Source organism: Strongylocentrotus purpuratus, unplaced genomic scaffold (genome assembly GCF_000002235.5).
Source record: "Strongylocentrotus purpuratus isolate Spur 01 unplaced genomic scaffold, Spur_5.0 spur5_scaffold_21, whole genome shotgun sequence".
NCBI classification, from domain to species: Eukaryota; Metazoa; Echinodermata; class Echinoidea; order Camarodonta; family Strongylocentrotidae; genus Strongylocentrotus; species Strongylocentrotus purpuratus.
In genome coordinates, this window is record NW_022145607.1 from 35,738,676 (window position 1) to 35,762,450 (window position 23,775).

A 23,775-nucleotide genomic window follows, 5' to 3' on the forward strand; every position below is an offset into this window, starting at 1 on the left:
TTTTGTTATGTATGGTCAACACTTTATTTTTCAAAAAAAATGCAAAGAAAATAACTTAAGATTTATACAGCTCAAGTTGGAAATGATTTATTTAGAAAAAGTGGAAAGGGTTATTGCCATAAACAAGGACAAATGCTGAACATACATTGAAATGGCAAAACAAGTATGTAAAATTGTTATCAATGTTATCTTCAATGTATTCTGTAAGCTATATTTCATAATGTACCACTCCTTATTATGTAAATGTCCTTCACAAACTGATTTTTATGTATTCAGATTTGAAGCAATAAACTTAGAATTATATATTTTTTTTAAAATCACTTAAACAACAAAATTCTTTTATTATATTTACAACATTTATATGGCATTTCTACTCCGTGTGTTATCAGGCAATTAGCAAGATCATGACTGTATGAACAATAACAATCCCTTTTAGAACAAAGTGAACATTAAATGGCTTTTCTCCAGTATGTATTCTCAGATAACCAGTGAGATTAGTGTTAAAAGAAAATCTCTTAATACAATTGTAACATCTATAGGGTTTATGAGTGTTCTTATATGCCTTGTGAGCACTTGAAGTGTCTCTCTCCTGTATGGTCCTACGGTGGCTAGTAACATCCCTTTTATAAAAAAAAAATCTTATTACAATCACAACATTTATAAGGTTTTTCTCTAGTGTGTGTGTCCTATAAACATGACAGGTAAGATGGCCTCGTTCAGAAACACCTGTATCACAAAAGGAACAATTAAAGGGTTTCCCCCTGAATGTTATCTAAGCTAGCTAATAACATCCTTTTTATAAGAAAATCTGATATAACAATTGGGACATTTTTATGTTTTTTTTCTAGTACACAATGGAAACATCAATGAGGCTTTTCTCCACTGTGTGTTCTTAAATGTCTCGTAAGGTGACTTCTTTGAGAAAAACCCTTATCACACTGGGAACACTTGAAAGGCTTCTCTCCTGTATGTCTTCTAAGGTGGCTAGTAAGAATAGTCTTTTGAGCAAATATCTTATCACAATGGGAACATTGATAAGGCTTTTCTCCACTGTGTGTTCTTAAATGTTTAATAAGGGTACCTCTTTGAGCAAAACCTGTATCACACTGAGAACACTTAAATGGTTTCTCTCCTGTATGTGTTCTAAGGTGACGTGTAAGATTCTTCTTTTCAGAAAATCCTTTATCACAATTAGGACATCGAAAAGGCTTTTCTCCACTATGTGTTCTTAAATGTCTTGTAAGTAGACTTCTTTGAGAAAAACCCTTCTCACACTGGGAACACTTGAAAGGCTTCTCTCCTGTATGTCTTCTAAGGTGGCTAGTAAGAATAGTCTTTTGAGCAAATGTCTTATCACAATGGGAACATTGATCAGGCTTTTCTCCACTGTGTGTTCTTAAATGTCTAATAAGGGTACCTCTTTCAGCAAAATCTGTATCACACTGAGAACACTTAAATGGTTTCTCTCCTGTATGTGTTCTAAGGTGACGAGTAAGATTCTTCTTTTCAGAAAATCCTTTATCACAATTAGGACATTGGTAAGGCTTTTCTCCACTGTGTGTTCTTAAATGGGTAGTCAGATTACTTTGGCAAGTAAAAATCTTATCACACTGGAAACACTTGTTGGGTTTTTCTCCTGTATGTGTTCTAAGATGTCTAATGAGGGTACTTCTTTCCGAAAAACCCTCATCACACTGGGAACACTTGAAGGCTTTCTCTCCTGTTTGTCTTATAAGGTGGCTAGTAAGATGAGTCTTTTGAGCAAATGTCTTATCACAATGGGAACATTGATCAGGCTTTTCTCCACTGTGTGTTCTCAAATGTCTGATAAGGGAACTTCTTCGACCAAAATCTGTATCACACTGAGAACACTTAAATGGTTTCTCTCCTGTATGTGTTCTAAGGTGACGAGTAAGATGATTCTTTTCAGAAAATCCTTTATCACAATTGGGACATCGGTAAGGCTTTTCTCCACTGTGTGTTCTTAAATGGGTAGTCAGATTACTTTGGCAAGTAAAAACCTTATCACATTGGAAACACTTGTTCGGTTTCTCTCCTGTATGTGTTCTAAGATGTCTAATGAGGGTACTTCTTTCCGAAAAACCCTCATCACACTGGGAACACTTGAAGGCTTTCTCTCCTGTTTGTCTTATAAGGTTGCTAGTAAGATGAGTCTTTTGAGCAAATGTCTTATCACAATGGGAACATTGATCAGGCTTTTCTCCACTGTGTGTTCTTAAATGTCTAATACGGGAACTTCTTCGACCAAAATCTGTATCACACTGAGAACACTTAAATGGTTTCTCTCCTGTATGTGTTCTAAGGTGACGAGTAAGATGATTCTTTTCAGAAAATCCTTTATCACAATTGGGACATCGGTAAGGCTTTTCTCCACTGTGTGTTTTTAAATGGGTAGTCAGATTACTTTGGCAAGTAAAAACCTTATCACACTGGGAACACTTGTTGGGTTTTTCTCCTCTATGTGTTCTAAGGTGGCTAGTAAGCTCATTCTTTTGAGAAAATGTCTTACAACAATGGGAACATTGAAAAGGCTTTTCACCTGTATGCGTCCTTAGATGCTTTCCTAGATTACTTTGGCAAGGAAAATCCTTGTCACACTGGGAAAAGTTGAAAGGTTTCTCTTGAGTTTGTGTTCGAAGGTGGCTAGTAAGCTCATAGTCGACCTGGTGTGTTTTCTGATGTAGTATAAGAGTGTTCTCATCTGTAAATGTCTTACTGCAATGTAAACACAGATGGGACTTCTCTCCACTGCATGATGTTATATGTGGGTGTATATTGTCTTGTCCATTGTCCAACTCTGGGGAGGAAAAGAAAGAAATTACATCCCTATTGAAGAGAAGGTCAAGCTCTGATAAGTGTCAATATTAAAATAACTGTAGAGTAAAGAAATATCACCAGGCGTATCCATGCAGTCTGCTTAGATGCAGACTATCACGAAATGGTTAAATCCTTCAATGCAGTCAACTTCGCACACACCAATTTTGACAGGATACATTGAAATCTTGGATATGTGTGTAAGTCAAAGAAAATTTGACTATCAGGGGACCAAGCAAAATGCACCTAATTAGATGATCTTTGATTTCTATGTAAGTCAAAGTAAATTAGACCATATCTGGTCCCAAACAGAACTCAGGAACTTGAAGTAGTTCAGTTGATATTATAGTTTTTATCAAATGCCTCAGTTTAAACTGTTGTGCAGACATCCAGAAAATAAGAAAGTTATCTATTTTCATGTACACAGTACATGAATGCAGGCTCATGTTAAAACTTGGGACAATAAATAAGAACAAATTAAAAGAACAGAAACATACAGTGATTAATTCCAATATACCAAGTCTTTGCTTACAAAAGTGACATGTACACTTATTATGATTTATTTGTAACTTGTGTTGATTTTTGCTACTTCACCCGCTATGCTCACATACAAGTACTTTACAGGCTTTCTACAAGAATAAGGAGGACTGCGAAATATGTTCAATATAATGAATGAATGGATGCTGAATACGGAATAGTAACACTTATCAATCTTATAAAACATTAGCTACCATTCTTGTGCAAACTGTTGATAGATATTGTTGGATCTTCAAGATAATCTACCACGTTCCCATACTTGAACTTCAATGTAATAAGGAGAAAGAGAACTACGAAATCTGTTTAATATAATGAATTAATGGATGTTGAATACGGAATGGTTACACTTATGAATCTATAATATTTAGCCACCATTCTTATGCAAACTGTTGATATATAGATATTGTTGGATCTTCGAGATAATCTACTACGGTCCCATACTTGATGTAACCTTTAGTGAACTGCGTACATGGATTGATACTAATACCGATGTGATAATCGTGATTGCGGTGACGTAGTAATTAGTGTTGACGTACACTAGGGCTAGGCTAGCTAGTAGTACTACAATGCCTCCCAGCTCCCACACAGACAGCAATAGCATAAGCTATCAAGGAGCTCATAGTCAGAGAGGACTCCAAGGAGACAATCTCAAACAATGTTAGTAGCAAATTAGATGAAATCTCAAACAAGCTTGATGACATTTACCAGAAACTTGATCATCATGATCAATGCTTCATAACTATTGAAAGTCCCAGAAAGTCAGATATTAAAACTAGATGGAACTTCGACTGCACGCAGTCGAAAATGATGCCTCGACGTCATAGAGCAAATTTACAAACCAAAACAGAAGAAATTTTTCAAATTAAAATTTCATTGTAATCCATTAACAGGTTCTCAGAATATCGTGATTACAAGCAATTTCTCATATACATATGACCCTTTGATATTTGACCTCATGACCCTAAAATCTACTCAGTTCATTGGCTCTGCAAGATGTCCTGAGTTAAATAGTAATCCGACTGTTAGTTCTAATGAGAATGTGTTCACAAGCTCTTTTTGCATACATAATGAGCCCATGACATTTGACCTTTGACCTCATGACCCAAGAATCTACTCAGTTCATTGGCTCTGCAAGATACATACATGATCTAAGTTTGGCAGGAATCCATCAATCTGTTCTAATGATAATGCGATCACAAGCTATTTTTGCATACATAATGAGCCGCATGACCTTTGATCTTGACCTCATGACCCCAAAATATAATCAGTTCATCGGCTCTGCAAGTAACATACATGACCTAAGTTTGGCAGGAATCCATCAATCGGTTCTTGAGATAACGCGATCACGTACAAGCTGTTTTTGCATACATAATGAGCCCTGTGACCTTTGACCTCGTGACCCCAAAATCTAATCAGTTCATCGACTCTGCAAGATACATACATAACCAAAGTTTGGCAGGAATCCATCAATCGGTTCTTCAGATAACGCGATCACAAGAACGGGACGTACGGACATACGGACGGACGGACAACACGAAAACATAATGCCTCCGGCTACTTCGTAACGCAGGCATAATTACTGAAGATTATGATGAACTTGGAACAAAATGTCAGTACCTTCACACCTCATCAGAGAAGGCAAAATCAACCTTGAGGGATGTCGAGATAAAGTTGAATGAGAGGGAGACAACCATCAAACATCTTCTAAGTGAACTGATACGAGCCTTAACAAAATTGCAAACCTGAAACGCCAAGTTTATAAGAGCAGTGTTCTCAAAACAGCTGCAAAAGAATCTTCGGTCTCATAGAGAAGTGTGGAAAAAACACCAAATTGAATACTCTAGTATGTGAAGAAGGTTAGCTGATTCAAGTTGATCATCAGGAACAAGATATAGATCGTAGCCATCAGTACACCAAAAAACCAGCACCCCTAACAGGAAACTCATCAACTGCAAAGAAGATTTTGACAAAACTTGCATCAAAGCTTGATTTGTACTAAAACAATGAAATTAATTATCTTACTAGATTGATACAATCTAAGATTAATGTGCAGCCCACCATGACATATCTCTTAGAGGACATTTCACTTTTATTTTTAAGGAATATAAAGGTGAAATTCAAAGAAAATCACAAATATGTCAACTAGTGTATCACTAGAAACTGGTAAGCTAACAGATGGCCATCGTACAAGTTTTAGGTCAACTACATATCGGGTGATTTATAAAAATACGAATACAACCACCTCCATAGCAGCTGGGATATGCAAGAGATTCGCCAGAAAAATAACGATGTTTTAATGACGTCACAATATGGACCAATACTGCCCAAGCAGACGACATCCCATAAAGAATGAACATAATTGCTAAGCTATTATTTGTCAACTTATAATGAGTTGAGTGTATATAAATGTAATGGCAAGTCAAACCATTCAAAATGGGATATGACCCGATTCTGATAACTAAAATCTTTTGCTTGTGAATACACAGGATAGGGGTTAATTAACAATCAAAGTCTTGTTTTCCTTCTATCATTTTCTCTTACTGTTTTTAATTATGCTATTCTTCGTTTTTCCATTTTCTTCTTCTCTTCTATCTTTCCATTATCTATTCTTTATCGTTTTCTCTTTCTGTCTCCCTATGTTATTCTGTTTCTTCCTTCTATTCTCATGTTATACAACACCTACGTGGATCCTTGTCATTTGATTGGACGATTGTTGGTCACATGATATTCAATAGATGGTATATTGCACGGTCGTGCATTTTTGGTTATATGCGCCGTGCATTTTTGGTTATATGCAGACTGCGTACCTCTCTGCTGCATGTGCGCGTATCCCTGCGTGTATCTGACGCGAAGGCAATCTGCATGTAATCGAGAAGGCTTGACTCGAACTTTAATTTATCTTTATAAGGAGTAGAGCATAATTTGTTGATTAACGTTCTATTAGGTCTTCTTCGATGTTGTATAAAACAAATAATGAATGTTTTTCATTCGTTTAATAGTGCAAATATTTTCATTCGTTGAAAGATTAACGTTAATTCTATTCAACTCGGCTGACGCCTCGTTGAATAGAATGTTAATCTTTCAACTCATGAACATATTCGCACTATTGAACTCATAACCATTCATTATTTGTATATTATTCTTTGTTTTTTCCTTCCATCGACCTTTTCTCATGTAATTCTTTGTTTTAAGCTTTCTATCACTTTCTCTTTCTGTCTTTCCTTATTTTATTCTTTGATTGGCTTCCTTCTAGTACCTTCTCTTGTGTTATACTTTGTTTTCATCATTCTATCACTTTCTCTTTCTGTCTTTCATTATGTTATCCTTTGTTTTAATCATTCTTCAACTTTCTCTTTCTTTCTTTCCTTGCATCTTTGTTTCTTCCTTCTATCACCTTTTCTTAATTCTGTCTTTCCTTATGTTATTCTTTGTTTCTTCCTTCTATCTCCTTCTCTTATGCTATTCTTTGTTTTAATCATTCTATCACTTTCTCTCTTTCCTTGTGTTATTCTTTGTTTCTTCCTTCTATCACCTTCTCTTTCTGTCTTTCCTTATGTTATTCTTTGGTTCTTCCTTGTATCACCTTCTCTTATGTTATTCTTTGTTTTTTTATTGCGATCTATGCTCAAAACAGCAGCCGACAGTCGGCCGTAAACAAGTTGACCTATATTTCCTGGGTCAAACTGTGCAGTGTGATGCGCAGTGGCTGAGCTTGAAATGCGCTAGAATCAGCTTTGATGAAAAATCGCTTGAATGCTCTCCCGCAGTAACCGCAGACCTGCCAACCTCTGGTGTTCAAAAACTGTATTTTTTAATCCCAAAAGTTGTATTTTACTGACAAAAGTTGTATTCTTTAAAAAAAACACGGACTGTTACGCGGATCAATGCCTCTTACAGTTCCTACATAAAGAAAGAATTTTGTTATGGATCATTGGTTAAATATGCATGATTTCGTCAGAACTGGTGTGTTTGAAGAACCAATGAACATCCCCTATGGGGAAATCGTATTTTCTTGAGGAAAATCGTACTGTCGTATTTGCTTCTAAAATCGTACAAAATACAACTAAATCGTACTGGTTGGCAGGTCTGTAAGTGTAACCGTGTTTTGTAACGGCGTTTTGATTTGTGTTTCATGTATGTGATTCTAGCTTCGAAAAATCGCTTGAATATGTAATGAATGGATAAGACCTGGTCATTTTCGAAATTCTGAAGAAAGTATTGCATACTCAATCACCTTTAACAGTGGATGACAATTTTGATGGAGTGTGTGAAACAGATACATATTATTTTCATTTTTATTTGATTTATTGGTTTCTGCATATTTTTTCTTTCTTTTTCATCATACATTTTCATGAACATAATATGGCTTGATACAATATTTCAAGTGTACATAATTTTATACAGATAATATACGAAATTAAACAAATATATTGAATGCATAATTAACATACATTAGATGCGGGAGCTACAGAATAAGCAAAGTAGCTTGACGTGCCTGCAGCCCTCAACTTAGATACAACAATAGAATTAATATAAAAAAGCAGAAGACAAATGACTTGCAGAGAAGAAAATGAAACGGAGAGAAGGAGCGTTGGTTTTCAATAAAATAATCTAATACATCTGCTGATTGAATGCATGTTCATTCGTGGATGGACAAACAATGAGGTCATGGACAATTACACATCATTGGTTAAAGTGAACAGTCACTGTACACACAAGCATGAATTCAGTTGAATTACACACCACAGGATCAATACTTAGACAGTAACATACTTTTGACCATCTTCTTAAAATAATATAATGTCCTAAGGTTTCTTATTACAATTTTAATGATATGATTGTTGATATTCAAAATTCTAGAAATATTTCACTTTTTCATATAAATTGTAGAAGTTTGAATAAGATCCATGGAGCTTTATCTGTGTACCTTCAGTAATTGAAAGTTGAATTTGATGTTATTGCTTCAAGTGAAACATGGTTAACGTACACTACAGGTGACCTGAATTCCTTGGAATTCAGGGCCCCGTCTTATAAAGAGTTATGATTGATCAGAAGTCAATCGCAAGACCTCCAATCAATCACAAGTTTGCAGTCTCCTATCTCTCATGAACATATTCAGAGATGCGATTCCATATTAATTGCAAATAAGTTGCGATCAACATTAACTCTTTAAAAGACGGGGCCTAGGGCTGATCTAACAGCAGTACCATCCAAAATGTGCAATGAAAACAATCAAAACAATGTACTGAAATTACTAGAAAATACAAATCGAAATGTAAATTTAATTTAAGAAACATTAAATGCACATTATTGTTTCCTATCATTTTGAAACCCGCTCAAATAGTACAGTCCTGTGCTACTTTGATTATTGCAGGTACATATGATCACTTACCTATTTGTTGTTATTACTAAGGCACATACCAAACCAGTATGTCAAATTATTTGTACAATGTAATGGAGGAGGTAATTTATTTTCTTTATCTATTGCTTTCAAATACTTGTATAGGGTGAGATGAAAGTATGCACATGTCCATTTAATTTAAAACCTAATTCAATGTCAGAAAAATATAAAGTTGTAAAGTTGTTGTTTTGTTGGAAAAGTATGTTAGAAAACATATAGTAGTTACTTTCGAAGAAGATTCGGAAGAATTAATAAGGAAGCCAAATTCAAGCTATACATGTAATGATAAATAATGAGGCTGTAAGATTATATTGCGCACCTTATAGTGTACTCCTAAATATATGCATGAACTTTAATTGGTAAGTCAATGGCTGAAGCATATATATGCTCAGCCATCACAAGCAGGACAGAATTGGTTGGATCAGCCCAGTGAGGTTTAAAGAACACTATAATACCGTTTTCCTCAGAAACCCTTAGTAAACAATTTTTTTAAAGAGGATTATGTTATCACAAGATAGAAAGGGTTAATTATGATTATCGAACATATTTAAAGGTCACACCGGTTGTGACTTTTTAATTAGGAGCTACTTACCAACGTTGGGTATATATATATATACATGTACTTTTTTAAAGCACTGTAGAAGCAAAGGCCACTCAATCATACAAAATACAAAGTAATAATACTTTCATTGTCCTTGCATTACATCGATGTGATGTGATTACAAATAAACTTGTTTGACATTACTCTTCATAATACTTTGTGAATACTAATTTCAACAATTTGAAACTGTTGTATCGTCTATACTATTTTTCAAAACTGTCATTGATCTGATAATGATTGTGAAATGATTTTTTTGTAATCATTGAAGGAGAATTCCACCCTCATAATAAGTTGGTTTTGTGGAAGCAGAAAAATGACAGAATCATCTCAGTGAAAGTTTGAGCAAAATTAAAACGATTGAAAATAAGAAAGTTATGAATTTATGAACGTGCAATCATACATACACAAATTGGCAACTCTGTGACGTTTCTTTCAAGCTCCCCTCCCATTTACCCTGAACTAACAAAATATAAAAAATATATACTTTCCCCTAACAAAATTCTCAATCTTACATTCACACTAAATGCAGTCGAAAATGATGCCTTTGTCATAGAGCAACTTTACAAACCAAAACAGAAGCGATTTTTCAAATTCAAGCTCAATTGTAATCCATTAACAGGTTCTCAAAAAATATTGTGATTACAAGCTATTCTCATATACATGTATGACAATAAATTCTAATCAGTTCATTGGCTATATGGTTCTATGGTGGCTAGTAACATCCCTTTTATTTAAAAAATTCTTTTATAAAAAAAATCTCTTTTTGCATTTAAAAGGTTTTACTCTAGTGTGTGTGTCCTATAAACATGACAGGTAAGATGACCTGTATCACAAACGGAACAATTAAAGGGTTTCTTACCTGTACGTTATCTAAGCGGGCTAATAACATCCAATTGATAAGACAATCTCATATAACAATCAGAACATTTTTCTTCTTTTTTTTTCTAGTAGATGTAGGTGTCCTAATATGACGATTAAGATCACCTTGTTGAGAAATCTGTTATCGTAATGGTAACATCAATAAGGCTTTTCTCCACTGTGTGCTCTTAAATGTCTAATAAGGGAACTTCTTTGTGAAAAGTCTTTATAACACTGGGAACACTTAAAGGGTTTCTCTCCTGTATGTGTTCTAAAGTGGCCAGTAAGATGAGTCTTTTGAGAAAACCCCTCATCACACTGGGAACACTTAAAAGATTTCTCTCCTGTATTTATTCTAAAATGCCTAATAAGCTCAATCTTTCGAGAAAATATACTATCAGAATGGGAGCATTGATGAGGCTTTTCTCCACTGTGTGTTCTTAAATGTCTAATAAGGGTACTTCTGTGAGAAAAACCCATATCACACTGGGAACACTTGAAAGGTTTCTCTCCTGTATTTATTCTAAAATGCCTAATAAGCTCAATCTTTCGAGAAAATATACTATCACAATGGGAGCATTGATAAGGCTTTTCTCCACTGTGTGTTCTTAAATGTCTAATAAGGGTACTTCTGTGAGAAAAACCCATATCACACTGGGAACACTTGAAATGTTTCTCTCCTGTATGTGTTCTACTGTGCCTAGTAAGATCATTCTTTCAAGAAAATGTACTATCACAATTGGAGCCTTGATAAGGCTTTTCTCCACTGTGTGTTATTAAATGTTTTATAACGTGACTTTTAGTGGGAAAACGCTGATCACACTTGGAGCACTTGAAACGTTTCTCTCCTGTATGTGTCCTAAGGTGGCGATTAAGATGATTCTTTTGAGAAAACACCTTATCACAATGGGGACACTGATAAGGCTTTTCTCCTGTATGTGTCCTTACATGATGGGTAAGATTAGTCTTTTGAGCAAATGTCTTATCACAATGGGAACATTGATAAGGCTTTTCTCCACTGTGTGTTCTTAAATGTCTATTAAGGGTACTTCTTTGTGAAAAACCTGTATAACACTGGGAACACTTAAAGGGTTTCTCTCCTGTATGTGTTCTAAAGTGGTCAGTAAGATGAGTCTTTTGAGAAAACACCTCATCACACTTGGAGCCTTGATAAGGCTTTTCTCCACTGTGTGTTATTAAATGTTTCATAAGGTGACTTTTAGTGGGAAAAAGCTGATCACACTTGGAGCACTTGAAACGTTTCTCTCCTGTATGTGTCCTAAGGTGGCGATTAAGATTATTCTTTTCAGAAAATCCTTTATCACAATGGGAACATTGAAAAGTTTTTTCTCCACTGTGTGTTCTTAAATGTCTTGTAAGGTGACTTCTTTGAGAAAATCCCTTATCACACTGGGAACACTTGAAAGGCTTCTCTCCTGTATGTGTTCTAAGGTGGCTAATAAGCTCATTCTTTTGAGAAAATGTCTTATCACACTGGGAACATTCATGAGGCTTTTCTCCACTGTGCGTTCTTAAATGTCTCATAAGATTACTTCTGTGAGAAAAACCCTTATCACACTGGGAACACTTAAAGGGTTTCTCACCACTGTGTGTTTTTAAATGTCTAGTAAGGGTACTTCTTTGTGAAAAACCAGTATAACACTGGGAACACTTAAAGAGTTTCTCTCCTGTATGTGTTCTAAAGTGGATAGTAAGATGAGTCTTTTGAGAAAACACCTCATCACACTGGGAACACTTAAAAGATTTCTCTCCTGTATGAGTTCTAAGGTGGCTAATAAGCTCATTCTTTTGAGAAAATGTCTTATCACACTGGGAACATCCATGAGGCTTTTCTCCACTGTGCGTTCTTAAATGTCTTATAAGGTTACTTCTGTGAGAAAAACCCTTAGCACACTGGGAACACTTAAAGGGTTTCTCTCCACTGTGTGTTCTTGAATGTGTAACAAGGTTAGATCTTTGAGAAAACCCCTCATCACACTGGGAACACTTAAAAGATTTCTCTCCTGTATGTGTTCTAAGGTGGCTATTAAGCTCATTCTTTTGAGCAAATGTCTTATCACACTGGGAACATCCATGAGACTTTTCTCCACTGTGCGTTCTTAAATGTCTTATAAGGTTACTTCTGTGAGAAAAACCCTTATCACACTGGGAACATTTAAAAGGTTTATCTCCTGTATGTGTTTTAAGGTGGCTAGTAAGCTCATTGTCGACCTGGTGTGTTTTCTGATGTAGAAAAAGAGTGCTCTCATCTGTAAATGTCTTACTGCAATGTAAACACAAATGGGTCTTCTCTCCACTGCATGCTGTTACATGTTTATGTGGGTGTATATTGTCTTGTCCATTGTCCAACTCTAGGGAGAAAAAGAAAGTAATTACATCCTTATTGAACAGAAGGTTGAGCTCTGGTAAGTGCCAGAATTAAAATTAAAGTCACTGTAGAGTAAAGAAATATCACCAGGCGTATCAAGTCTGCCTAGATGCAGACTGTCATGTAATGGTAAAAACCTTCAATAAAGTCAACTTCGCATACATCAATTTTGACAGGATACATTGAAATCTGTGATATTTGGGTGTATGTCAAAGAAAATTTGACTTTCGCCCAAGTTGATTTTGATGGGACCAATTAAGCAAAATCTATCTAATTAGATGATTTTTCATTTATTTCTATGTAAGTCAAAATAAATTAAACCAAATCTGGTCCCAAACAGAACTCGGGAACTTGCCAGCAGTTTAATTGATATTATAGTTTTTATCCAAACTCTGTTTAAACTCTTGTGCAGACATCCAGAAAATAGGAACGTTACTGGTATTTTTGTTCATGTACACGGTATATGACTGCAGACTCCTGTTATAACTTGGACAATAAAATTACTTTCTCCAAGAATATATTGCCAATAAGGAGGAAGAGAACTGCGAAATCTGTTTAACATAATGAATTAATGGGTGCTGAATACGGAACGGTAACACTTATTAATTGATAATTGAATTTAGCTACTATTCTTGTGCAAACGGTTGATAGATATTGTTGGACAAGGCTCAAAATACATGGGGACGGTGACCTCATGACCCTTAAATGTAATCAGTTCATTGGCTCTGCAAGATACATATACATTTCTTGAGTTTGATGGCCGGTAATCTGCCTATTGGTTCTCAAGATAATGCGATCACAAGCTATTTTTGAGTGCCATGACTTTTGACCTTTGATCTCATGACCCTAAAATCTTCTCAGTCCATAGGCTCTACAAGCTACATATATGACCCAAGTTTGGCGGTCAACCCATCAATCGGTTGTTGCATGAGATAACACGATCAAGAGCTATTTTGCATACATAATGAGCCCTGTGACCTTTGACTTTTGACCTCGTGACCCCAAAATCAAATAATTTCATTTGCTCTGCACGGTTTATACATGACCCAAGTTTGGCAGAAATCCATCAATCGCTTCTTGAGATAATGCAATCACAAACTATTCTTGCATACATAATGAGCCCTGTGACCTTTGACCTCGTGACCCCCAAATCTAATGAATTCATTAGCTCTGCAAGATACATACATGACCCAAGTTTGGTGGTAATCTATCAACTGGTCTATCAACTAAATCATGAGAACGGGACGTACGGATAACCAGAAAACAAAATGCCTCCGGCTACTTTGTAGCGGAGGCATAAAAAAGAGCCCCCGTCAGTACTAAAAGAGCCCCCATGAGAAGGCTCACAGTGGCTTTTTTTTTGCAAGAGCCCCTGTGGAAATTTTTTTAATTTGAGCCCTGTTGTTGGATCATCAAAATAATCTAATATGGTCCCATACTTGATGTAACGTTTAGTGAACTGTATACATGCATTAATACTGATACTGTTGTGATAATCGTGATTACGGAGACATGGTAATTAGTGTTGGCCCTGGGGCTATAGCTAGTAGTACTACAATGCCTCCCAAACAGACAGCAATAGCATAAGCTATCAAGGAGCTCCTAGACAGTGAGGACTACACAGAGACACTCTCAAAAAATGTTGGTAGCAAAATTAGATGAAATCTCAAATAAGCTTGATGACATTTACCAGAAACTTGATCATCATGATCAATGCTTCATAACTATTGAAAGTCCCAGAAAGTCAGATATTAAAATAACTGAAGTTTATGATGAACTCTCAACAAAATTTCAAGACCTTCACACCTCATCAGAGAAGGAAAAATCAACCTTGATGGATGTCGAGATGAAGGTGAATGAGAGGGTGACAGCCATCAAACGGCAAGTTTATAAGAGCAGTATTCTCAAAACAGCTGCAAAAGAATCTTCGGTCTCAAAGAGAAGTGTGGAGAAAACACCAAATTGAATACTCTAGTTTGTGAAGAAGGTAAGAGAATTAAAGTTGATCTTCAGGAGCAAGATATAGACGGTAGCCATCGAGTTGGTGACCCTTCTTCAGCAATACGTAAAGGTGATCATCCAATTATAGTGAAGTTTAAATCTTATTGCAAGAGACAAGAGTTGTTACAAAATAGAAGAAAATTAAAGCCACAGTAATAATCGGGAGCACCAGGAGTGTCAAGTCTGACAGATATGAGCGCTATATACAAGAACCCAATATTAAAGAACTCTTTCGTCCTTAAAAGAAAGTTTCTTACGTGTCTTTGAAATTATATTTCCTGTATGTCTATATGTAATGAATGGATAATACCTGGTCATTTTGGAAATTCCAAAGAAAGTATTGCATACTCAATAACCTTTAACAGTGGATGACAACTTTGATGGAGTGTGTGAAACAGATACCCGTACATATTATATTAATCCCCTGACAATTTAAATAATATGATTGTTGATATTCAAAATTTGAGAAATATTTCACTTTTTCATATGAATTGTAGAAGCTTGAATAAGAACCATGGAGCTTTATCTGTGTACCTTCAGTAATTGAAAGTTGAATTTGATGTTATTGCTTTAAGTGAAACATGGTTAACCCTACAGATGACCTGAATTCCTTGGAATTCAGGGCCCCGTCTTATAAAGAGTTACGATTGATCCGAAGTCAATCGCAAGACCTCCAATCAATCACAAGTTTGCAGTCTCGATCCTCTCTCATGTACATATTCAGAGTTGCGATTTGATATCAATCGCAAATAAGTTGCGATCAACATTAACTCTTTATAACACGGGGCCTAGGGCTGATCTAACAGCAGTACTATCCAAAATGTGCAATGAAAACAAACAAAACTAAGTACTGAATTTACTAGAAAATACAAATCGAAATGTAAATTTGATTTCAGAAATAATTGCACATTTTTTTTTGCTATCATTTTGAAACCGTCTTGAATAGTGCAGTCCTGTGCTACTTTGATTGATTGCAGGTACATATGATTACTTACCGTACCTATTTTTTGTTATTTCTAAGGCACATACCAAACCATGTATGTCAAATTATTTGTATCATGTAATGTAGGATGTAATTTATTTTCTTTATCTATCGCTTTCAAATACTTGTATAGGGTGAGATGAAAGTATGCACATGTCCATTTAATTTACCAAATTCAATGTCAGAAAGATATAAAGTTGTAGTTATAGGTGTTGTTTTGTTGGAAAAGTATATGAATAGAATGTTGATCATACCTTCAAGAATTGATTGCTCATTTTCTCCTGCTCCTTCACCTTGAGTTGTAATAGGTTCAAATATCTCTTCCTTGTCTTCCTGCTTTATGGTGGCATTGACCATTTCTATAAGAAAAGGAAATCAAGAAGAAATGTTCAACATCATTCTTTTTAATAGCTGTGCATTTGCTAATTATTGGAGAATTGTGAACTATTTTCATCACTTTGTCTATTTTTCAGACCATGTCAATGCTTGTGGTGCAACTGGATGTTAAAGATATTAAACTGGAACATACCTAGAGAAAATGCTATTTACTTATTAAGTTGTTCCCTCCCTTCTGAATATAGGCCTAGTTATCATGATTTAAATTTTAGTCTTTCTCAAGCCAACCTCAACAATAAATTACTAATTCATTCAAAACAGAAAACTGGGCAGCGTTTCAACGAAACTGCAATAAGTACCGGTAGAGCTTTGTTGCACAATCCATTGAAATGTGTGTACTGAATTTAACACATACAAATATTTCAATTGAATGTCGGTGAACTTCTACTGTTGACGATTTTGTGAAACGATACCCTAGTAGTTAATACCTTCATTGTATCTTAAAGGTTATACAAAATTTTGGTATTGGGTCAGGAACATATATTGGAAGCATATGCAATCCTACAATATCCAGTGATCGTTGTTGCGGTTGAAATCCAGTATAAAGTGATGAAATTGTAAATAATAAACTCTTAATAATAATAATAATAATAATCATATTTAGCTTTTATAAAGCGGTTAATACAATGTCTCTAAGCACTTTACAAATATACTATTACCCCAGTCATTGGATTCAGTACTCGTCCGCACAGTGTATAGCTCTCTCTCAACATCAAGATATTATTTCAGCATAAAAACTGTTTCTTGACTAAAATCGACCGATCGGCTATTCTCGGTTGGAAATTATATATCACAACTGCATATTCTGAGATTTTCATGGTTGCAGGCACCATTGGATGGCCGTATAGGCGCTATTTGAAATTTATCAAAATTTACCGGGAGCACTGGTAAGTTTTGATATTCAATTTTTCTCGAGAGCAGAAGTGCTTAGGGGCTATATTTTCTAGTGCTTATAATACATCCTCAGTGGCATCCAATATATCAACAAATTAAAGAATCGCTATCCTGCCATTCTCAAAATTTCCCAAAACTTTGTATTACCTTTAACTAATTTACTTCTGTGTCGGGTCCACAAGGGGTTTTAACAAATTCAGTAACAGATTAATGTTCATTCCCACCCAAAATCATTCAATAATATGAGGTAAAAAATTTGTTTAAAATGCTTTAAAATATGGATTGCACCAAAGTGCATCTATAAACCCCAGAGACCAACCAGATTGGACTTCATGCAATGCATGCCTCAGTACATACTCCTTTCATGTTCCGATTTTACATTTTGATTTGTTTTGTTTTGTTTTTATGTTTTGGGGTTGTTGACCACCCTTAGGCCATTTTACAAAAGAATTCTCTTGATAACTTCATGATACCTTGTTCAGTCGATGGGTCTTGTCCTTCTGCACTTGAGAGGGATTCAAACATGTCTGTGTCAACTTCTTGTTTGATGGTGAAGACCAAGCCTGTTATGAACAAAGTAAAGATGTTTTCATATTATCTAAGTACAATTTGATCTGGTTATTTATTATTGGCTACAAAGAATGAATTTTATAATCAAATAAAATATGGTGTGCCAATAACTCACAAGAATGAATGTCATTGTATGAGAGGGAAAAGAAAATTGCAGGACATCTATAAATGTAAATAGATTTAATTTAATTGGACTTTGCTAGCAGGAGTGTACCCCAAGGATACATTCTCCCTTTTCACGGCAAACATTCATACTTTCTGTTTGGCTCAAACAATTTAAGGTTTGATTTTCCTTTTAAGGGATACCTAACCCTTATTTGCTTCTCTCTTTTTAGAGGGATTTTATTTTTTTTAAATTAATATCAGGATGGACTTCCCCTTTAAGGATTCCATTTGCCTTTAAAATGAATGAAGTATATTCCTTGGGGGGGGGGGGGTTGTTGTTGATCATACCTTCAGGAATTGATTGCTCAGTTTCTCCTCCTCCTTCACCGTGAGTTGTAATAGGTTCAAATATCTCTTCTTTGTTTACTTGCTTTATGGTGGCATAGACCATTTCTATAAGAAAAGGAAATCAAGAAGAAATGTTCAACATCATTCTTTTTAATAGTTGTGCATTTGCTAGTTATTGGAGGATTTTGAACTATTTTTCAGACCATATCAATGCTTGTGGTGCAACTGGATGTTATAGATATTAAACTGGAACATAGAGAAATTGCTATTTACTTATTAAGTTGTTCCCTTCCTTCAGAATATACATGTAGGCCTAGTTATCATGCTTTAAATTTTTCAAGCCAACCTCAACAATGAACTACTAATTCATTCAAAACATAAAACTGGGCAGCATTTTAACGAAACTGTAATAAGTACCGGTAGCGCTTTGTTGCACAACCCATCGAAATGTGTGTGCTGAAAACACATACATGTATTTCAATTGGATGTCTGTGAATTTGTACTGTTGACGATTTTGTGAAACCATACCCCAGTAGTTAATACCTTTATTGTATCTTAAAGGTAATACAGAGTTTTTGTATGGGGTCATGAACATATTGGAAGCATATGCGATCCTACAATATTCAGTGATCGTTGTTGCAGTTGAAATCGAGTCTAAAGTGATGAAATTATAAATAATAAACTCTTGATAATAATAATAATAACATTTAGCTTTGATATAGCGCTTAATCCAATGTCTCTAAGCGCTTTACAAATATACTACTACCCCAGTCATTGGATTCAGTACTTGCCAGCACACACTGTGTATAACTCTCTCTCAACGTCTTGACGAGAATTGACCGATCAGCTATTCCCGTTTGGAAATTATATATCACAACTGCATATTCTGAGATTTTCATGGTTGCAGGTACCGCTGGATGGCCGTATAGGCGCTATTTGAAATTTGTCAAAATTTACCGGGAGCACCGGTAAGTTTTGATATTCAATTTTTCTCGAGAACAGAATTGCTTAGGGGCTATATTTTCTGGTGCTTATAATACATCCTCAGGGGCATCCAATATATCAACATTTTAAAGAGTCACTATCCAGCCATTTTCAAAATTTCCCAAAACTTTGGATTACCTCTAACTAATTTACTTCTGTGTCGGGTCCACAAGGGGTTTTAACGAATTCATTTAACAGATTTATGTTCATTCCCACCAAAAATCATTCAATAATATGAGGTACAAAATTTGTTTAAAATGCTTTAAAATAAGGATTGCACCAGAGTGCATCTAAAAACTCCAGAGCCCAACCACATTGGACTTCATGCAATGCATGCCTCAGTACATACTCCTTTCATGTTTCAATTTTACATTTTGATTTGTTTTGTTATGTTTTTATGTTTTCGGGTTGTTGACCACCCTCAGGCCATTGTACAAAAGAATTCTCTTGATAACTTCATGATACCTTGTTCAGTCGATAGGTCTTGTCCTTCTGTACTTGAGAGGGATTCAAACATGTCTGTGTCAACTTCTGGTTTGATGGTGAAGACCAGGCCTGTTATGAACAAAGTAAAGATGTTTTCATATTATCTAAGAAGTAAAATTTGACCTGGTTATTTATTATTGGCTACAAAGAGAAGAATGAATTTTATAACCAAATTAAATATGGTATGCCAAGAACTCCCAGGAATGAATGTCATGGTATGAAACAGAGAGAAAAGAACTTTGAAGGACACCTATCAATGTATGCAATTAGATCGATAATATGGATATTTTCATTTTTTTTTTAATTGGACTTTGCAAGCAGGAGTGTATCCCAAGACGATATCAAACATTTACATTTTCTGGTTGGCTCAAACAATTTCAGGTTTGATTTTCCTTTTAAGGGATACTCAACCCTGATGGCAAACTAATCTAAAAGTAGAAAAATCTGAGAAGCAGACGGGTGAAATTTGAAAACATTTGGGCAAAAAATAAGTTATGAATTTTCTAAAGTTGTATTTACTAAACATATGGGCACTTCAAATTGGCTAAATTTGTAAAGGTACTATGACGAACTGCCGGACAACTATCCCATGCGTTCCAACACACAAAATGACTTAAACATCACTTTTTTAAGATCTATGACTTGGGAGTGTCTTTTCTTTTTAGAGAACCTATAATATTATGTTATACAAAATATATTTTAGTAGTGCGCCAAAGGAGAAGGAGCTTAAGAAAAAAGACTCCAGTAATCAAATAGCCAAATTTTGAGATTTGAATGGACTTATTGATCATATTTTAAACACTCATAACTTTCTTATTTCTTGTACGATTTTGTTCAACTTTCACAACTCCAATTATCCAATTTTTTTGCTTTCTCTCAGAGTAATTTGCTATTAATGTCTGATTTTCCTTCAAGAACCTGTAGCATACCGACATGAGTTACAAGCTGACCCTCATATCTCATTGTTTCATATTCCTTGAAGAACCTATAGCATACCATCATGAGTTACAAGCTGACCCTCATATCTCAATGTTTGATATTCCTTCAAGAACCTATAGCATGCCATCATGAGTTCTAAGCTGACTCTCATCTCTCAATGTTTCATATTCCTTCAAGAACCTATAGCATACCATCATGAGTTACAAGCTGACCCTCATATCTCAATGTTTGATTTTCCTTCAAGAACCTATAGCATACCATCATGAGTTACAAGCTGACCCTCATATATCAGTCTATCTGAACCTGGAATGGAAAGACACGTCTCCTTCTTAATTTCTCCTTCCTCCTTGATGCGGATGTTTCCTGTTTCATGTAAAAAGTAGATATTCATTGATTTTAAAAACTAACTTTTCATTATTGCAAAGTTGAAACTTTGATTCAACAAGGTTATCAAAATTCAATGCTTGGAAACATTCAAAGTAATGATTATTATAAATTTCAAAACGCTTAAATACGGCCCCGGCATAGCACCTGAAGAGATCTCCGAACGCTGCTGAGATGTGTGAGATCACAGCATGGACATGATTTGCACAAGCAGACGATGTCCTATGACATCTCACACATTTTCAGTGCATATGTCCCAGCAAGCAAGATACTGATGTAAAATGACTATGGTGCAAGACCCGGAAGCTGGGACATCCCCCCCCCCCCCCCTTGAAGTTAGACCTGGAAGCTTGGCAGCTGGAGACGGCTTTCTTCCAGAAGCTTTGGTATTCAAGGTATTCAAGGTATATGTTTTCATCTTCTCTTGAGTTCTTTCTCTTACTTCACTACCGTCAGGCTAAATGTATCATCTATTGCCTCACTCTAAACCTGCGCATGGTTTTATTTTGATGACAAATGTAGCGATACAAAAATAAAGGAATCTGTCGCTTGTAAACAAAATAAGAAGCAATTGTATATTTAGCTGCACACACCGCGGTGTGTACGGCGTTTCAAGAGGGAACAAATGCCATCCTTAATATCATTCCGGGGGTTTTTCAATTTGAAAGTCTGGTTTCTTTGATTGTTAATTAACCCCTATCCTGTGTATTTACAAGCAAAAGATTTTAGTTATCAGAATCAGGTCATATTCCCTTTTGAATGGTTTGACATGCCATTACATTTATATACCGGTACACTTAACTCATTATAATTTGACAAATAATAGCTTTGCAATTATGTTCATTCTCTATGGGATGTCGTCTGCTTGGGCAGTATTGGTCCATACATGTATAGTGACGTCATTAAAACATCGTTATTTTTCCGGCGAATCTCTCGTATATCCCAGCTGCTATGGAGGTGGTTGTATTTGTATTTTTATGTAGTTGACCTAAAAATTGTACGATGGCCATCTGTTAGCTTACCAGTTTCTAGTGATACATAAGTTGACATATTTGTGATTTTCTTTGAATTTCACCTTTAAAATTCTTTAATAATCACTACAGACTTATCATTTCTGTAATACAGAGTGAAGTGGATACTTATTCAATATGCATGGATGTGTAAATTGTGTTTTTGAATATTTATGCATTAGGGTCTATGCTGTTTAGAGGTTGTTGGTGCAAATGAACATTCTTGATTCTAAGCTGGTGGATCGACTTGTTTTTAATAAATCTTACTAATTTTTTTCTTCTTCACGATTTGATATGTAAAGTGAGAGAATGAAGGTTGTACACAAGTGTAAGGGATCACCTCAATTTCCTGTTTTTGCACAACTCATGTTCTAGCTAGAGGTACCAGGTCCAGCTCCTTTTTAAGGTGTTTAAAGTTTTTCAGACTTGCAATAGTTCTACTCTTCACACCTTTGTAATGTTATGCTTCATGAATAAAAACAAACTTCAGTCTCAAAGCAGCACAAACAAAAACAAAAGAAATCACACCCACAGACAATTATTTCGAGATAGCTAGATGAGAGCATATACTGAACTCAATTGTCATTAGTCATCAGAAACATTAGCAAATACAGCACAACACATTGAAACACTCCATACCTTCATCATGTTCCTGTGATGACTGAAGAGTTCCCTCTCTTCCATCTGTACTTGAGATAGACGTCCAACAAGCATACTTCATCGCCATGTTATCTGTGAAATAATATGAAACATCATTATCTCTATGCTTAATTCCCAGTGGTACAATAAATCGGTGTATTTGATATATCATTAGCGCAGTACCCGGATGACGAATCAATATTGTTTTTGTATTGCTCTGTCATCCGGGAACTTCGAACTGTCGATACAATATTGCTTGATTATCGAATATCAACAACACTTTAGTTTCGCTGGTACGTGGTGCAGCCGGTCACTGTACACAATGTGCAGATATTTTGCCAGTCAGCATGGTCAGCCTGATCGATTTAGATAATAATTGTACGGCTTTGTTTTTGTTTTATACAAGAATATAAATGCTCATACTGTCATAGCTCGAGCAATATATTCTTGTATCACACTCGAAGCCATCCAATAATTGATAAAATGTTTTGCCTTCTTGTGAAATAATCATTGTCATTCAATGTGTACACATTTGGTCTAGCTCAGCTGGCCCTTCTACATCTAGTTTCTCCAACGACGTGATGTTGAGCAAGCGGGACTGAAGCTGAAGCAAAATCTTCCAATATTGGCTGAGCTGAGCTGTGGCTGTCAATCATGGATATATTGGTAGAAACTCTACTTAATGCCACTGAGCTGAGGGTGAATACAGTACGTTTATTTTTGCACTTACCTGCTCTCTCTCAGCTGAGTCAGCTCTGGCTTCTGGGCATTTCTATTTAATATTTTAAAGGAAATAGGATAAAAAACGGGCGTTCTACTCCAGCAAAGCAATGCTATTATTGCGTCGTAGGCCTAGAAATCTATAGCTTTCTTTCCGCAGCAGCGCTATGCTATAGCGCTGGCCTGGGTCATTTGGGCTAAATATTGGACGGTGCTGTGCATGTGCTGTGAGGCTTACACACAACGGTAAATAGGGAATGTCAGCATTTGTCACGTTCTAGATACGAGTTTTTTTACATCGCCCCTTCCTTTTCCCCAAATCATCTTGAGCAGGTAACTGGATATATTTTCCTTCTTTTCCTTTTGTTTTGTACGTGGTCAGCAAATGATTTAGTATTTTTCTTCTTTGCCATCGGCAGTAATTGCCTCCATGCTCCACAGACCCGACAAGACAGTCGACAGAGGCGAAAGTATCCCGTGTCCCGAATGTTGCCCCATACAATATATTTTGTGTAAGCTGTCTGCTCCGCATGTCAATCGTTAAAAAAAGGTTGTGATTTTTACTTTAAAATTTAATAACCGGTGTTAAGAATAACTCATATGAAGGCTCTTCCGTGCTAGTTCAGCCAGTATATCCCTGAACATAATTATGGCCTAGATCTACTGTCATCTACATCATACATGTAGTAGGCCTAG

The 23,775-nt window shown here is 35.6% G+C and overlaps 2 protein-coding genes across 7 annotated transcripts in view; one reads left to right on the forward strand and one right to left on the reverse strand.

Moving 5' to 3' along the window:
* LOC100888173 (zinc finger protein 271) overlaps window positions 1–23,775 on the reverse strand; it is a 36,631-nt gene continuing 12,856 nt past the window's right edge. The window contains exons 2-9 of one of the 5 annotated variants that reach the window (XM_030994647.1): window positions 22,360–22,452; window positions 20,585–20,689; window positions 19,367–19,456; window positions 17,918–18,022; window positions 17,368–17,457; window positions 15,859–15,963; window positions 11,065–12,604; window positions 10,320–10,560 (exon numbers count right to left, since the gene is read on the reverse strand). In XM_030994647.1, coding sequence (XP_030850507.1) covers window positions 10,392–10,560; window positions 11,065–12,604; window positions 15,859–15,963; window positions 17,368–17,457; window positions 17,918–18,022; window positions 19,367–19,456; window positions 20,585–20,689; window positions 22,360–22,452 — 2,297 coding nt within the window. In that variant the 3' untranslated portion in view covers window positions 10,320–10,391. Of the gene's footprint in view, window positions 2,819–10,319; window positions 10,561–11,064; window positions 12,605–15,858; window positions 15,964–17,367; window positions 17,458–17,917; window positions 18,023–19,366; window positions 19,457–20,584; window positions 20,690–22,359; window positions 22,453–23,775 lie in introns of those variants that run through there. The other 4 variants (XM_030994648.1, XM_030994645.1, XM_030994649.1 and 1 more) reach the window with 4 other exon arrangements.
* Window positions 23,252–23,775, forward strand: part of LOC100894142 (gastrula zinc finger protein XlCGF57.1) — a 48,937-nt gene continuing 48,413 nt past the window's right edge. The window contains exon 1 of one of the 2 annotated variants that reach the window (XM_030994654.1): window positions 23,252–23,412. The gene's annotated coding sequence lies outside the window, so the exon portion shown is untranslated. The remainder of the gene's footprint in view (window positions 23,413–23,775) is intronic. The other variant, XM_030994651.1, reaches the window with a different exon arrangement.